Source organism: Acipenser ruthenus, chromosome 28 (assembly GCF_902713425.1).
Source record: "Acipenser ruthenus chromosome 28, fAciRut3.2 maternal haplotype, whole genome shotgun sequence".
Taxonomy (NCBI): Eukaryota; Metazoa; Chordata; class Actinopteri; order Acipenseriformes; family Acipenseridae; genus Acipenser; species Acipenser ruthenus.
The window spans coordinates 21,323,233-21,340,351 of record NC_081216.1 but is presented as its reverse complement, the minus strand read 5'-3'; the positions used below and the strand labels follow the sequence as shown (position 1 = coordinate 21,340,351).

The 17,119-nt window shown below is 49.6% G+C and overlaps 1 protein-coding gene across 5 annotated transcripts in view; it reads right to left on the bottom strand.

Annotated features, from left to right (window-relative positions):
- The window catches only part of LOC117434915 (synaptotagmin-7-like), an 81,292-nt gene that overhangs the window by 8,842 nt on the left and 55,331 nt on the right, over window positions 1-17,119 (bottom strand). For all 5 annotated transcript variants that reach the window (XM_034057638.3, XM_059003067.1, XM_034057635.3 and 2 more), the window contains 3 exons: window positions 12,290-12,425; window positions 1,280-1,550; window positions 714-883 (listed from right to left, as the gene is read on the bottom strand). In XM_034057638.3, the coding sequence (XP_033913529.2) occupies window positions 714-883; window positions 1,280-1,550; window positions 12,290-12,425 (577 nt within the window). The remainder of the gene's footprint in view (window positions 1-713; window positions 884-1,279; window positions 1,551-12,289; window positions 12,426-17,119) is intronic.

The following is a 17,119-nucleotide window of genomic DNA, read 5'->3' as shown; positions in this document are numbered from 1 at the left end:
TATTTTGTGTAACTGTAAGCTAGATTGGCCATTATATCGCGTCTAGAGGAATATTTGCAATACCTGTGTGTTTCTGTATTACTGCTAATCTTTGCATGCTAATCTTTGTGTGCTGTAATAAACATGTCTCATTGAATGTACTGATGTCAAGGGTCATTAATAGCACAGATTAAGATCAAAGCAAAACGATTCTAGCTGCTTCCACAACCCTGTTAATATGTTTTACCGTACGTCCTAAACATATTGACTTCCACTTAGAGAGTGCCAGGAAGAAGCCTCGCACACACACACACTGTTAGAGACGTGGCTTTTCACAAAGTCCTTCTTTCAAATAATTCAACAGCGGTGAAATTCAGGTCCAAACATGGCGTTTCACTTACTTTTCCAAGACAAACATTTTCTAAAGAGACACTGCGCTTTTCAGAACGATCCCCCTGCCCACCACCCCTGTATTCTGGACGATTCTCTAAATAAAAAGCTGTGTTTAACCCTAAATGAAACAACAGAACTGAGAGAATCCCTCTGGAACAGCGAGGCCACCCTATCGTTGGGTTTGAATGAAGGATTGGATGCGAGATGGACTCCAGTCTCGTCCGGTCACTCTGTCATGGGTTTGAATAAAGGATTGGATGCAAGATGGACTCGTCTCGTCCGGTCACTCTGTCATGGGTTTGAATGAAGGATTGGATGCGAGATGGACTCTAGTCTCTTACACTGCCATCAATGCAGGGCTTCAGCTCCTTCCAGAAGGTCTGCATGTGTGCCAGGTCCACCTTGTTGAGCGGGATGGACACCTCCCCGATTGGGTCGTTTCGACTGAACCGGTCATAATCCAGAACCTGCAGGTACAGGGTCCGCTGGACCACCTTCTCATAGGGGAACCCTGGAGAGAGGAGACAAGAGAGGGGAGAGAGAGGACAGAGGCCATGAAAGACAACATTTCAAAGATTGAATCCACATTGTAAGTACTCAAATCACAATATTTCCCTCGCTCTGTGTGGGTTCATTCTCTTGAACAGGAAGGTCTCTCCAGCTCCCCTCTCCCCTCTCCCCTCATCCTCACCCTCACCCTCACCCTCTCCCCTCCCCTCCTCTCTCCCCTCACCCTCTCTCATTTCCCTCTCTCATCTCCCTCTCCCATCTCCTGCTCCTCTCAGCCTCTCCCCTCCCCCTCTTCCTCTCCTCTCACCCCTCCCCCTCTCCCACCTCCCCCTCTCCCTCTCCAATCTCCCTTACCCCTCACCCCTCACCCCTCACCCTCTTCCCTCTCCCCTCTCACCCTCGAACAGGAAGGTCTCGTTCCAGTGTGGGTTGAGGTTCTTCCTCTTCACCTTGGTCTCCAGCTTGTTTTTCTTGTCTGGTAGCAGGTAGATCTTGACGAAGGGGTCACTGGTGCCGCTGAAGTCCTTGGCCGGCAGCTCCTGCCCTTTCAGGATCTTCACAGTGAGCGTCGAATCCTGGAAGTTGTAGCCGACGCTGAACTGGATCCGACCCAGATTCTCCCTGCCGGTACCCTCGTGCCCATCGTCATCCTCCGAGCCTGGGGAGAGCTGGGGGGAGGGGAGGGGGTAGTGAGGGAGTGGGGAGAGGAGAGAGAAGATGAGAAGCATCAGTCTCTGTGGCAGCGGTCGCGTGTGCCAGCGTAACTCACATTCAGGTGACTGTTTGATTTGCAGCTGGGAGGACCAGCTGGAGTTTGTTAGGATCAGCGGTCCCTCGTTGTGATAACAGCCCCTCCAGTAGGACCAGTGCTGGAGAGACCAGCACTCCCGTTTAGCCGAGCACGTTTCAACAGCATTGCCCGTGTTTTGGAAGTGATGTGTACATGTAGTCAGTGACTGTGAGAAATCAATTGTTTATTCAATGAAGTGTGAGCTCTCTGATTGAAGCAGTGAGGCCTCAGGGTCTGCGCTCATCGCACGAGAACCGAGCAGCACTGAAAACGATTCCCGTTAGGAATTAATGAGCCAGACAATTAGAGGATTTCAACAGCCTATTTGTGCTACAGTCTGACAGCCAGTGGGGGAGCACAGCGGGTTTGTATTGTGGGAGCCCTGCACTCCATTCAGGGGAGCCTGCTGTCTGAGAGCTGGGGAGCACAGCGGGTTTGTATCGTGGGAGCCCTGCACTCCATTCAGGGGAGCCTGCTGTCTGAGAGCTGGGGAGCACAGCGGGTTTGTATCGTGGGAGCCCTGCACTCCATTCAGGGGAGCCTGCTGTCTGAGAGCTGGGGAGCACAGCGGGTTTGTATCGTGGGAGCTCTGCACTCCATTCAGGGGAGCCTGCTGTCTGAGAGCTGGGGAGCACAGCGGGTTTGTATCGTGGGAGCCCTGCACTCCATTCAGGGGAGCCTGCTGTCTGAGAGCTGGGGAGCACAGCGGGTTTGTATTGTGGGAGCCCTGCACTCCATTCAGGGGAGCCTGCTGTCTGAGAGCTGGGGAGCACAGCGGGTTTGTATCGTGGGAGCCCTGCTAAACGGTTTTGAAAGAACTGCTTTTGTACGAGCAGAAACCCTTCATTCCATGCAAATATCCAGATCCTGTTAATATGTAATGCAGCTTCCCAGTTTCGGCTCAATATTCCCATTTATATAGACTGTATAAATGTATATACATTATTTAATGAAGAACAGTCATTGATAAACTCGCTGTTTTAATAATTAGCTACAACGTCTTCTTCAGACAGCATGGCAGAAACAGCCAGGCAGACTGAACACAGAAACGTTCATGTTTAAATAACAGCACCAGCTTCCCGGATATTACTACCCTGCTGCTATCTGAAGAAGGCAGACGCTGGAACGCTGCAGCTAATTATAAAACAGTGAGTTTATCAGCTTATCAATTACAGCTCTTCTTCGTGAAGTGTTTCGAGTGATCGGTGCGTATCCTGTGCTGTGTTTGAGAGCTCTCTCCCTCCCTATACATATGTATATGAAACGAGTTGTCACACTCCTGTGTGCAGAGGGAGTCTGTGTTTTGTTTTGTAACACGCATCCAGGGAAATGGAAGACGTCACACTGTGGTATTTTCACTGATGCGTTTTCATTGCTTGAAGCTGCTGTGTGTTTTCATTGCTGTCACAGTAGACAGGGCCGCTGCTTACTGTGGTCCACAGCTCTACATTCACAGCCTCACATTCTTCAGAGATTCTTGCCAATGCATTTCAGAATTTCTCCTGCCCTCTTTGTACGACTCTCAGTTCGCTCACAGGCCTGACAAATGAAATGCACTCTCCACTTGATTAGAGGTGTCCGCCCAGCTCTCTAGCTGTTCCAGGTAATGAAGGAACTGCAGAGTCAGGGTTCGGAGACCTCCGCATGCTGGCAGCTTGTACAGATTTGTAGAAATGTGGTGCGGTTCGTGTAGTCCTGGGTTCACAGCACGAGTGGTTCCAGCTGCTCTCGTTAAAAAAGGGTCTGTGCTTGCGATCTCTGTCGCCGGTCGTTAGGCTTGTTTGGTTTTGCATGATGCCGTGGTTACAGCCCCGCTGTTTTGCCGGCTCCTAATTGCTCTGTTGTTGAGTATTTTCACCACACAGCGGTCGCGGTGCTGCTAGAGAACAGAGGCTGAATGCAAGTCAAGTGGCTGCTGCTGTTTCTCAGAGTGAAAGGAATGGGAGAGCGTGAATGGAGGAGGAGGGGCGTGGATCACGGTGACACAGGGACACAGGATCACCGGAACACAGGGACATGGGGACACAGGATCACCAGAACACAAGGACACAGGATCACTGGAACACGGGGACACAGGGACACAGGATCACCGGAACACTGGGACACAGGGACATGGGGACACGGGATCACCGGAACACAGGGACACAGGATCACTGGAACACAGGGACATGGGGACACAGGATCACTGGAACACAGGGACATGGGGACACAGGATCACTGGAACACAGGGACATGGGGACACAGGATCACTGGAACACAGGGACATGGGGACACAGGGACATGGGGACACGGGATCACTGGAACACAGGGACATGGGGACACAGGATCACTGGAACACAGGGACATGGGGACACAGGATCACTGGAACACAGGGACATGGGGACACAGGATCACTGGAACACAGGGACATGGGGACACAGGGACATGGGGACACAGGATCACCAGAACACGGGGACACAGGACACAGGATCACTGGAACACGGGGACACAGGGACATGGGGACACAGGATCACTGGAACACGGGGACATAGGAACACAGGGACACGGGGACACAGCCCCTTTCCAACCAGCATCGATGAACATTCAAAGTTGCCTTAGAATCTTGTTGGTTTAAAAGGAAAGTCTGACATTATCGATTGATTTTTGTCTGATTTAATCTTCGGGTAATATGATAAGAGAATGGTGGTTGTTTTGTTTTGGTTTGTTTTTTTTTAAACTAATTTAACTTACAAATTTCTACTGTACAATTACCTGTAATGGAAATCTGAAAACCATCAGCAAAATGAGTTTGACAAAGCAGAGTCTGTGCAATGCAGGTTAGCTGTACTCAGTAAATATTACTCATGCACAGCACACACCCACTCCCTTGGACACCTAGACACTTGGAAGGCTGGTATAATTGCATTCTCAGCGATGTGTTTTCATTGCCTGAAGCCATTGTGTGTTTCCATTGTCACCGGGATCCCAGCTCTCTGTGCTGTCAGGCTGAACACAGTGACATCATCAGGGAATTAAGGGCTCCTCCCTCTTCCTCTCCCTCCCGCTCTCCCTCTCTCTCTCTCTCTCCCCCACAGCTTCACATTTTACACAGATTAGGGGAGTGCGGTAATGCCCTCTGAAAGGGGAAGGAGATGCTGATTGGGTTAGGGGAGTGCGGTAATGCCCTCTGAAAGGGGAAGGAGATTGGAAGGCTGCCTATAGTTTTATAGAGCTCTCTCTGCAATGCATTGTTTTATCTGTCTCTGTGTGTAAGTCTAGAGGTGTGTAAGCCTGCTCTCTCCCATCTCTCTGTGTGTAAGTCTAGAGGTGTGTAAGCCTGCTCTCTCCCATCTCTCTGTGTGTAAGTCTAGAGGTGTGTAAGCCTGCTCTCTCCCATCTCTCTGTGTGTAAGTCTAGAGGTGTGTAAGCCTGCGCTCTCCCATCTCTCTGTGTGTAAGTCTAGAGGTGTGTAAGCCTGCTCTCTCCCATCTCTCTGTGTGTAAGTCTAGAGGTGTGTAAGCCTGCGCTCTCCCATCTCTCTGTGTGTAAGTCTAGAGGTGTGTAAGCCTGCTCTCTCCCATCTCTCTGTGTGTAAGTCTAGAGGTGTGTAAGCCTGCTCTCTCCCATCTCTCTGTGTGTAAGTCTAGAGGTGTGTAAGCCTGCGCTCTCCCATCTCTCTGTGTGTAAGTCTAGAGGTGTGTAAGCCTGCTCTCTCCCATGTTTTATTTGGAAACATGCTCCTCATTAAATGATAAAATCAATGGCAGGCAGGCAAGCTTCCAGAATGTTGCCTTTTTGATAAATTCATGAGAAATAAAAAATACAGTTGTTGCATACGCAGCTAGCTTTCACTGCTTGAGGCGGGTTTATGACTGGAATATCAAAGCCATGCTCTCTCTCTCTCTCTCTCTCTCTCCCCCCGCAGTTTCCCTTCTTTCACACTCATTGTTATTTCTTTCACTCTCTTTCTCTCCCCTTCTTTTCTTACAGCCCTCCTTCTTTCTCTCCCCTATCAGACTCCTCTCTCTCTATCTCTTTCCCTTGCTTCCTTTCTCTTTCCCTTTATCCTCCCTCTCTCTCAATCATCCCCATCCCTCGCTCTTTTCTTTCACTCAGTAACTCTCATGTGATTCCCCTCCTCTCTCTCTCCATCAATTCTCTCCCACCCTCTCTCATCTCTCTCAGTGGGTGTAGTACAGATTGTGTAAGATAATAATAAATGAATAAATCACTGCGCTGGGGAGCAGCGAGAGAGCTTCTCCCTGCATCCTGTCCCATTGAATTAGCACAGAGAGGCTGGATGAAAGGCGCCCGGCTCTCTCTGTGTGCGCTGAGCCTGCTCTGTGCTGCGCTGCAGACTCAACTCCAGAGAAGCAGAGCTCTTTAAATCTGTCACTCATCAAAACAATTTCATCTGACAGACAGGGCTAGATCCCAAACAGGAGCTCACAGAGAATATGGTAAAGAATCGTCAACATATGATATATAATATGATAAAGAGTTTTCAATATGCTTTACTATGCTTCCCTATGCTTTACCATACCTCTCTGTGCTTTACAATGCTTCCCTATGCTTTACCAGACCTCTCTATGCTTTACCAGACCTCTCAGTGCTTTACAATGCTTCTCTATGCTTTACCAGACCTCTCTGTGCTTTACAATGCTTCCCTATGCTTTACCAGGCCTCTCTGTGCTTTACAATGCTTCCCTATGCTTTACCAGACCTCTCTGTGCTTTACAATGCTTCCCTATGCTTTACCATACCTCTCTGTGCTTTACAATGCTTCCCTGTGCTTTACAATGCTTCCCTATGCTTTACCAGACCTCTCTGTGCTTTACAATGCTTCTCTATGCTTTACCAGACCTCTCTGTGCTTTACAATGCTTCCCTATGCAGCCCCGGGACGGGAGGGAGGAATGTTTGTGTTTTAGTATTTATTTATTTATTTTTTTTCTTGTTCGATCCTTGAGCACTATGTCCCCCAGACACGAATACACCGAAACGCTTTGAAATGTAGATCCCGTTTTGCAATTTACACATGAAAGCAGAAGGAAGAAGTGAGCGACTGGGCTTCTCCTCCAGTATTTCTTCCTGTCAGATTGCAACATCAAAGCACAGAGCTCACTGGAGCAGGTCCTGTTCTCTCCACACAGAGCTCACTGGAGCAGGTCCTGTTCTCTCCACACAGAGCTCACTGGAGCAGGTCCTGTTCTCTCCACACAGAGCTCACTGGAGCAGGTCCTGTTCTCTCCACACAGAGCTCCCTGGAGCAGGTCCTGTTCACAGAGCTCACTGGAGCAGGTCCTGTTCTCTCCACACAGAGCTCACTGCAGCAGGTCCTGTTCTCTCCACACAGAGCTCACTGGAGCAGGTCCTGTTCACAGAGCTCACTGGAGCAGGTCTTGTTCTCTCCACACAGAGCTCCCTGGAGCAGGTCCTGTTCTCTCCACACAGAGCTCCCTGCAGCAGGTCCTGTTCTCTCCACACAGAGCTCCCTGGAGCAGGTCCTGTTCTCTCCACACAGAGCTCACTGGAGCAGGTCTTGTTCTCTCCACACAGAGCTCCCTGGAGCAGGTCCTGTTCTCTCCACACAGAGCTCACTAGAGCAGGTCCTGTTCTCTCCACACAGAGCTCACTGGAGCAGGTCCTGTTCTCTCCACACAGAGCTCCCTGGAGCAGGTCCTGTTCACAGAGCTCCCTGGAGCAGGTCCTGTTCTCTCCACACAGAGCTCCCTGGAGCAGGTCCTGTTCTCTCCACACAGAGCTCCCTGGAGCAGGTCCTGTTCTCTCCACACAGAGCTCCCTGGAGCAGGTCCTGTTCTCTCCACACAGAGCTCCCTGCAGCAGGTCCTGTTCTCTCCACACAGAGCTCACTGGAGCAGGTCCTGTTCACAGAGCTCACTGGAGCAGGTCTTGTTCTCTCCACACAGAGCTCCCTGGAGCAGGTCCTGTTCTCTCCACACAGAGCTCCCTGCAGCAGGTCCTGTTCTCTCCACACAGAGCTCCCTGGAGCAGGTCCTGTTCTCTCCACACAGAGCTCCCTGCAGCAGGTCCTGTTCTCTCCACACAGAGCTCCCTGCAGCAGGTCCTGTTCTCTCCACACAGAGCTCCCTGGAGCAGGTCCTGTTCTCTCCACACAGAGCTCCCTGGAGCAGGTCCTGTTCTCTCCACACAGAGCTCCCTGGAGCAGGTCCTGTTCTCTCCACACAGAGCTCCCTGCAGCAGGTCCTGTTCTCTCCACACAGAGCTCACTGGAGCAGGTCCTGTTCACAGAGCTCCCTGCAGCAGGTCCTGTTCTCTCCACACAGAGCTCCCTGGAGCAGGTCCTGTTCTCTCCACACAGAGCTCCCTGCAGCAGGTCCTGTTCTCTCCACACAGAGCTCCCTGCAGCAGGTCCTGTTCTCTCCACACAGAGCTCGTTGCAGTGGATTGACATTTTGGGGATCATTTGTTTATACCTCTTAAGGCTCTCTACTCCAACACTGTCTCTGATATATTATTTTACTAGATACCGTGTCTGTTAAAATGCAAGTGAGACACAGGGAGAGAGGACAGGAGGGAGGCCTCACTGTGTGTGTGTCAGTGTGGGGTTGGGTTAGGGTCAGTGTGTGTGTCAGTGTGAGGTTGGGTTAGGGTCAATGTGTGTGTCAGTGTGTGGTTGGGTTAGGGTCAGTGTGTGTGTCAGTGTGGGGTTGGGTTAGGGTCAGTGTGTGTGTCAGTGTGGGGTTGGGTTAGGGTCAGTGTGTGTGTCAGTGTGGGGTTGGGTTAGGGTCAGTGTGTGTGTCAGTGTGAGGTTGGGTTAGGGTCAGTGTGTGTGTCAGTGTGGGGTTGGGTTAGGGTCAGTGTGTGTGTCAGTGTGGGGTTGGGTAAGGGTCAGTGTGTGTGTCAGTGTGAGGTTGGGTTAGGGTCAGTGTGTGTGTCAGTGTGAGGTTGGGTTAGGGTCAGTGTGTGTGTCAGTGTGGGGTTGGGTTAGGGTCAGTGTGTGTGTCAGTGTGGGGTTGGGTTAGGGTCAGTGTGTGTGTCAGTGTGGGGTTGGGTTAGGGTCAGTGTGTGTGTCAAGGTGGGGTTAGGTTAGGTTCAGTGTGTGTGTCAGTGTGGGGTTGGGTTAGGGTCAGTGTGTGTGTCAGTGTGGGGTTGGGTTAGGGTCAGTGTGTGTGTCAGTGTGGGGTTGGGTTAGGGTCAGTGTGTGTGTCAAGGTGGGGTTAGGTTAGGTTCAGTGTGTGTGTCAGTGTGGGGCTGGGACCTGCGTGCCCTGGGCAGCTTTTATGAGAGATAATAATGCAAGCAGCTGTCAGGACGCCTCTGAATTAGTGCAGCGGATTCTAATCCCATTTCCCATTGCCTGTCAAGGACCCATATTTCAGAGGCTGCGCCACAAATCTGTCCGAGCCGAGCGGGCACGTCCGCACCCAAACACAAAACAACAGGAGCTGAGCGGGAAAGAGAACTGCCAGAGCCTGCCATCAATCACACCATCACAGCACTGATTACTGTGGAGATCCGCCCCACACCACACACACAAACACTGACACACACTCCGACCCCCACACACACACACCGACACACACACACACACATACTGACACACACACAAACACTGACACACTCCGACACACACACCGACACACACACTGACACACACACACCGACACACAGAGACACACAAACACACACACACAGTGTTACCCAAAAACAGAACACACACAGAGGCACAGAGACACAAAGCACACAGGCACCGAGACCCCCCCCCCACACACACACACACAGACAGAGAGAAAGAGGGAGCTCTCTTTCATCGTTTGCTCTGATTCCCCTGTGACCGGTGTGGTGCCAGAACTCAGATCTTGTTTTTTTTTTACTCTCAAATCTTTTTTTAAACCCGTGCCCCGCAGGGTATGTGACTTTTATCTTGTGTTTACTGTGCTCTGAGAGAGCCGTGCTGTGCTGCTGTGTGCTTAGCAGAGCTCAGTCTGCACTGACAGCACCCCCGCAGGCCTGGAGGTCAGCTTCATGTCTTTACTTCGCTCTGCAAACAGCCTGCTGGGCTCACTTTACAAACACAGCCTGATAATGAACCTCTTCAAAAGAAATATTGACCAACGAATCCTTTTCTACTACCGCTCTGTAATTCTTGTAACCTGCTTTACCAAGCTTCCCCTGAGCTTCATTACACTTTACCAAGCTTCCCCTGAGCTTCATTACACTTTACCAAGCTTCCCCTGAGCTTCATTACACTTTACCAAGCTTCCCCTGAGCTTCATTACACTTTACCAAGCTTCCCCTGAGCTTCATTACACTTTACCAAGCTTCCCCTGAGCTTCATTACACTTTACCAAGCTTCCCCTGAGCTTCATTACACTTTACCAAGCTTCCCCTGAGCCTCATTACACTTTACCAAGCTTCCCCTGAGCTTCATTACACTTTACCAAGCTTCCCCTGAGCTTCATTACACTTTACCAAGCTTCCTCTGAGCTTCATTACACTTTACCAAGCTTCCCCTGAGCTTCATTACACTTTACCAAGCTTCCCCTGAGCTTCATTACACTTTACCAAGCTTCCCCTGAGCTTCATTACACTTTACCAAGCTACCCCTGAGCTTCATTACACTTTACCAAGCTTCCCCTGAGCTTCATTACACTTTACCAAGCTTCCCCTGAGCTTCATTACACTTTACCAAGCTTCCCCCTGAGCTTCATTACACTTTACCAAGCTTCCCCTGAGCTTCATTACACTTTACCAAGCTTCCCCTGAGCTTCATTACACTTTACCAAGCTTCCCCTGAGCTTCATTACACTTTACCAAGCTTCCCCTGAGCTTCATTACACTTTACCAAGCTTCCCCTGAGCTTCATTACACTTTACCAAGCTTCCCCTGAGCTTCATTACACTTTACCAAGCTTCCCCTGAGCTTCATTACACTTTACCAAGCTTCCCCTGAGCTTCATTACACTTTACCAAGCTTCCCCTGAGCTTCATTACACTTTACCAAGCTTCCCCTGAGCTTCATTACACTTTACCAAGCTTCCCCTGAGCTTCATTACACTTTACCAAGCTTCCCCTGAGCTTCATTACACTTTACCAAGCTTCCCCTGAGCTTCATTACACTTTACCAAGCTTCCCCTGAGCTTCATTACACTTTACCAAGCTTCCCCTGAGCTTCATTACACTTTACCAAGCTTCCCCTGAGCTTCATTACACTTTACCAAGCTTCCCCTGAGCTTCATTACACTTTACCAAGCTTCCCCTGAGCTTCATTACACTTTACCAAGCTTCCCCTGAGCTTCATTACACTTTACCAAGCTTCCCCTGAGCTTCATTACACTTTACCAAGCTTCCCCTGAGCCTCATTACACTTTACCAAGCTTCCCCTGAGCTTCATTACACTTTACCAAGCTTCCCCTGAGCTTCATTACACTTTACCAAGCTTCCCCTGAGCTTCATTACACTTTACCAAGCTTCCCCTGAGCTTCATTACACTTTACCAAGCTTCCCCTGAGCTTCATTACACTTTACCAAGCTTCCCCTGAGCCTCATTACACTTTACCAAGCTTCCCCTGAGCTTCATTACACTTTACCAAGCTTCCCCTGAGCTTCATTACACTTTACCAAGCTTCCCCTGAGCTTCATTACACTTTACCAAGCTTCCCCTGAGCTTCATTACACTTTACCAAGCTTCCCCCTGAGCTTCATTACACTTTACCAAGCTTCCCCTGAGCTTCATTACACTTTACCAAGCTTCCCCTGAGCTTCATTACACTTTACCAAGCTTCCCCTGAGCTTCATTACACTTTACCAAGCTTCCCCTGAGCTTCATTACACTTTACCAAGCTTCCCCTGAGCTTCATTACACTTTACCAAGCTTCCCCTGAGCTTCATTACACTTTACCAAGCTTCCCCTGAGCTTCATTACACTTTACCAAGCTTCCCCTGAGCTTCATTACACTTTACCAAGCTTCCCCTGAGCCTCATTACACTTTACCAAGCTTCCCCTGAGCTTCATTACACTTTACCAAGCTTCCCCTGAGCTTCATTACACTTTACCAAGCTTCCCCTGAGCTTCATTACACTTTACCAAGCTTCCCCTGAGCTTCATTACACTTTACCAAGCTTCCCCCTGAGCTTCATTACACTTTACCAAGCTTCCCCTGAGCTTCATTACACTTTACCAAGCTTCCCCTGAGCTTCATTACACTTTACCAAGCTTCCCCTGAGCTTCATTACACTTTACCAAGCTTCCCCTGAGCTTCATTACACTTTACCAAGCTTCCCCTGAGCTTCATTACACTTTACCAAGCTTCCCCTGAGCTTCATTACACTTTACCAAGCTTCCCCCTGAGCTTCATTACACTTTACCAAGCTTCCCCTGAGCTTCATTACACTTTACCAAGCTTCCCCTGAGCTTCATTACACTTTACCAAGCTTCCCCTGAGCTTCATTACACTTTACCAAGCTTCCCCTGAGCTTCATTACACTTTACCAAGCTTCCCCTGAGCTTCATTACACTTTACCAAGCTTCCCCTGAGCTTCATTACACTTTACCAAGCTTCCCGAGCTTCATTACACTTTGCCTTGCTGATACGATGGCACACTTTTCCATGGGCATCATGGAGCTTGGCACATTGAGAAAGAGAGGTTCCTACCATGAGCATCTCGCTGGTCAGGGAGTTGGCAAGGTCGGAGACGGAGGAGTGTGGCTCGGTGCGGCGGTCTGCCTCGTCATGGGGGAGCTGCCCCTGCACCGTGGTGCTGTTCAGCGCCTTGCTCCCCCCGGGTAACCTACGGGAGAGAGGAGGCAGAGCGGAGAGCATCTTGTTATTATGGTGTTATAAGGAGCACCTGGGATTAACGATGCCCAGGGCTGTGATTGTACACAGCTCTCAGGGGGTGCCGGGTCAAAGGCTAGTGTTCTAGCCACCCCCCCCCCCCCCCTCCCCCTCCAGTACAGTACACCCCCACCATCTCACACTGCCGCTGCTGTGCTTGTGAGCGTCTCCTAGCAGCCCCCAGCAGGGGGCACTACAGGTGACTGCGGTGATGGAGATGCAAACAGCTACTGAACGAGTCATGGAAAGGGCTGGAAACACTTAGTGGCCTCTAATGGGGTGTGTGTGTGTGTGTGTGTGTGTGTGTGTGTGTGTGTGCAGGTGTGGCGCGCTGGACCGGGCTGGACCACGGACATTGCTTAGATCTCACACTTACCTTCACAGCCACACATTCCGTGTGCAGCCCTGTACCTTCCTGATCAGTACACATTGCCACTATTTATCTAGATTTCCCCTTCTTTAAATCTAGGATATAAATATATGTATGTGTCACTGTTTGCAGTCCCAGGACCCTGTAGGTCAATAAGCCCACTTGGGAAAGGGAGGGGGCCTTAAACAAGGGTAGGGAAGGCTGGAGATGAGAGGGTCTTTCTGACGGATGTACAGACGGACGGACTGCAAAGCTGGTGAGAGACATTAGCGAGGAGATTCTGCTACAGAGAAACAGAGAGTGAGAGTGGAAAGGCACATTGCAAGGTAAGACAGGATGGTGAGCTTTGAGGCACTGAACATAACGCTGTCTCCTCCACAAAACAGAGAGAGGAGAGAGAGGAGAGGAGCTAATGAACGAGTCACATGAAGCGTTTGAGAGGGACACTTCTTTTGGAGAGAGAGAGAGAGAGAGAGAGAGAGAGAAGAGAGAGAGAGAGAGAGAGAGAGAGAGAGATCAACATTAGTTCACTGAGCTGCTAAAGGCTGCTGGAAGACAGCAAAAGTAGCGACTGGAGCCTAGAAGAGCAAGAAGAGGCTTCGTCTGTCAGTTAAACAAAAAAATATAATGAAGCAAAGAGGAAGAGATTAGTTATTAAAAAAACTACAAAACTATAATCACAGAGAGGGGGAGGGAGAGGGAGAGAGAGGGAGAGATATTAGTCAATTAAAAAGCAAAGCGAGAGAGGAGAGAGCCCCCAGAAAGAGTGAACAGACACCGATACACAGACACTGAGAGCGAGGGAGAGAACAGGGTTCGAGGGGAGGGGGGGAGGGGGACGCTGGAAACAAAAGGAGACAAACAGATTTAGTGAGACAACACAAGTGCACTTCCTAAAGAGTGTGACCCCCCCCCCCCCCCCCCCCCCGCCCCTTTCTCCCCAGGAAATAAAACAGCAGCAGAGAGGTGTTGGGTGAAGTGGAGGAGAGCCTCCAGCACTCTGAGACGTGGCAGGGAGCCGGCTGATAAAGCACAGGACTCTGTACACTTTACTTCATACGTCTTTATTCATTTATCCATCCAGTAATTGAATCAAAAAAACTAAAACATCTTTGGAGAGGATCCCACACAGCAAAATAAAAAAAATAAAAAAATCAATGACAAACTGCAATCAATCTGTTCCGATACAGTGATTCAGCTGCGTGCTGCTATCCCACAGTGCCCAGTAAGAGCGAGGAAACTGGGCTGTCGTCATGGTAACTGCGCTCTGAGAACATGCCCCTGGTCTGAGAGAGCCCAGTGCTGGGGGGGGGGGGGGGGGGGGGGGGGCAAACAGATGCCTTAATGACAACCACACAGACAGGCAGACAGACAGGCAGGCAGGATATATTACAGGTAGAGAAATCACACATACACACGCACACACACACGCACTGACACACACAAGCATGCACGCACACACACACGCACTGACACACACAAGCATGCACCCACACACACACGCACGCACTGACACACACAAGCACGCACGCATACACACACGCACTGACACACACAAGCACACACGCACATGCACACACAGGCACACGCACGCACGCACACACACACTCACATGCACACACAAGCACGCACACACTGACACACGCACACACATGCACACGGCCACAAACACGCACGCTCACACACACACTGACACACATGCACACGTGCGCAGACACACACGCACTGACACACATGCATGCACGCACACACACACACACACACGCACACCAGAGCTGGATTTCACGTTGACCTGTGATACTATCCTCGTTTCCTTACCTAGGGAGCAGACAGCCAGGCCAGGATGGGTCAGGAATATCAGCTGCAGGGCTGGAGAGAAACTTCACAGAGATGCCCCCCCCCCCCCCCCACATTCCTGAACACACTGTCTTAATAACACTCACTCGCTTAGTTTACATCATCTCTACAAGACAAGTTACTTGTGTTGGCAAAACAGCCAGTGCCAGGGCTTGCAATAAACTCACAAGCTATTACAGGTTTCACAGTGAGCTTCATAATATCATTGGATAAGAACAAGACTCCCCTTGAAGAGCCAGTCCAGACTGTACCTTCATTCTGTGAGCTCAATAATTATATTAATAAGACTCCCCTTGCGGAGCCAGTCAAAACTGAGCTACGCAAACCCCCTGCCTTCCACACTGCAGCCCAGCACTTTCTTTATCTAACCACTGAGCTCCTCAAACCCCCTGCCTTCCACACTGCAGCCCAGCGCTTTCTTTATCTAACCACTGAGCTCCTCAAACCCCCTGCCTTCCACACTGCAGCCCAGCGCTTTCTTTCTCTAACCACTGAGCTACTCAAACCCGCTGCCTTCCACACTGCAGCCCAGCGCTTTCTTTCTCTAACCACTGAGCTCCTCAAACCCGCTGCCTTCCACACTGCAGCCCAGCGCTTTCTTTATCTAACCACTGAGCTCCTCAAACCTGTTGCCTTCCACACTGCAGCCCAGCGCTTTCTTTATCTAACCACTGAGCTCCTCAAACCTGTTGCCTTCCACACTGCAGCCCAGCTCTCTGACCACTCAGCTACTCAAACCCGCTGCCTTCCACACTGCAGCCCAGCTCTCTAACCACTGAGCTACTCAAACCCGCTGCCTTCCACACTGCAGCCCAGCTCTCTAACCACTGAGCTACTCAAACCCGCTGCCTTCCACACTGCAGCCCAGCTCTCTAACCACTGAGCTGCTTCATCCCACTTCCCTCCAGTCACTCGTAATACAGGTTCTTCTATTTAAAGACTCATGAAATCAATAGTTCATGCAGCCACTAGACCCAGCTGTAAACCCCAACCAGTTCAATAGCTATTAGGAAATATCAATCTGTTTGGATGCTGCGGTTCAGCTACGTGCTGCAGAAGCATCAGAAACCGCTCCTGCACACACACTCACTCTGAGAGTGCAGCTCTACGGGAGGCTGTAAATCCAGGCCAATCATTCAATTACAGCTCTGCTGAAACCCTTGTGAATCTGCCAGCACTCCAGCATGCTGGGAGGTGATTTCAGATCATCTTACAGGACGTCCCAAAAGAGTGGCGTCTCTGAAACCCAAGAGCAGCCCGGCGCATCTTCAGAATCAATCCATCTCGTCACCATTGACAGATCTGTACCAGTGGCGTAGCCAGGACTTTGTTTCGGGGGTGGAGATTTTTGCAGATGGGTAATAATTTATAAAAATGTTTGTGTAAGTAACAATTAGCTACACCAAACTTGCAATGAAGTCAAAATCGCCCTATGAGGAACAGTGATGTTTCACCGCACAATCACGTTTAGAACCACCACTGCAGGTAAATAACAGTTCAGATCCCTCAGACCATCCTCCTGTTTTTCATTGCCAACTACTTATGTTGGTTTTACAACAGCAGTTACTGGTACACCTGGTGGTCCCTGCTGGAAACACTGGTACTTGAGAGGAAAAGGTTGAAAACTACTGGTTTAAAGGCAGTAGGACCAATGAAAAAATCACTGATTTTTCAGTTGTTTTTTTTTCTTTCCCCGTAATGCTAGTATTAGCAGAGGCCATCATTTCTATATTACGCTTCGACGTCTCATAGCACTCCGGTTTGAACTGTACGTGCACACGCGTTGTCCAATCAAAGGTGGCGAAGGCTGAATCTGGTGTAGAAATGACAGGACTCTGCCTAATCTTAAATAGATATGTGTTTTTTATGTAAGTGTGTAAGCAAACAGCTCACGGGTCATAGCGCAAATTGGTTGGGACGGGGGTTTACAGTGTCGCAGGTGGCTTACATTTTTTGATAATATAATACATTTACGAACATATTGCTTTCAAATGTATCCTTCAGCGACACTACATTTATTTTTAAAATACTGATATACATTTTTTAAACAGAACAGTCAGTCTCGCCAGCAATTACTACGTTTATCACAGCTTTTAAAAATAGGTTTACCGCTTTACCTGACATCTGGCATACCAGAGAGACGCAAACAAAAGAGTTGGCCTGATTCACTCTCCCGCGGGGGAGGTAAAAATAGCAAACACGTTGTAACAAACAAAAGAAACGTACAAAACGCCTCATTATTTTCTGAAATGCACTGGGTATATTAATATACATAAAAAACACATAAAACTAAAATGCTTAAAATATATGTGATAAACATATTTAAAACTGCCTTTTAAGCGCCCCCTAGTCTTATCGTGACAGTCTGCCCTCCCACGGAACTTTCCCAGGATTTAAACTGAAGGTTCTATAACGACACC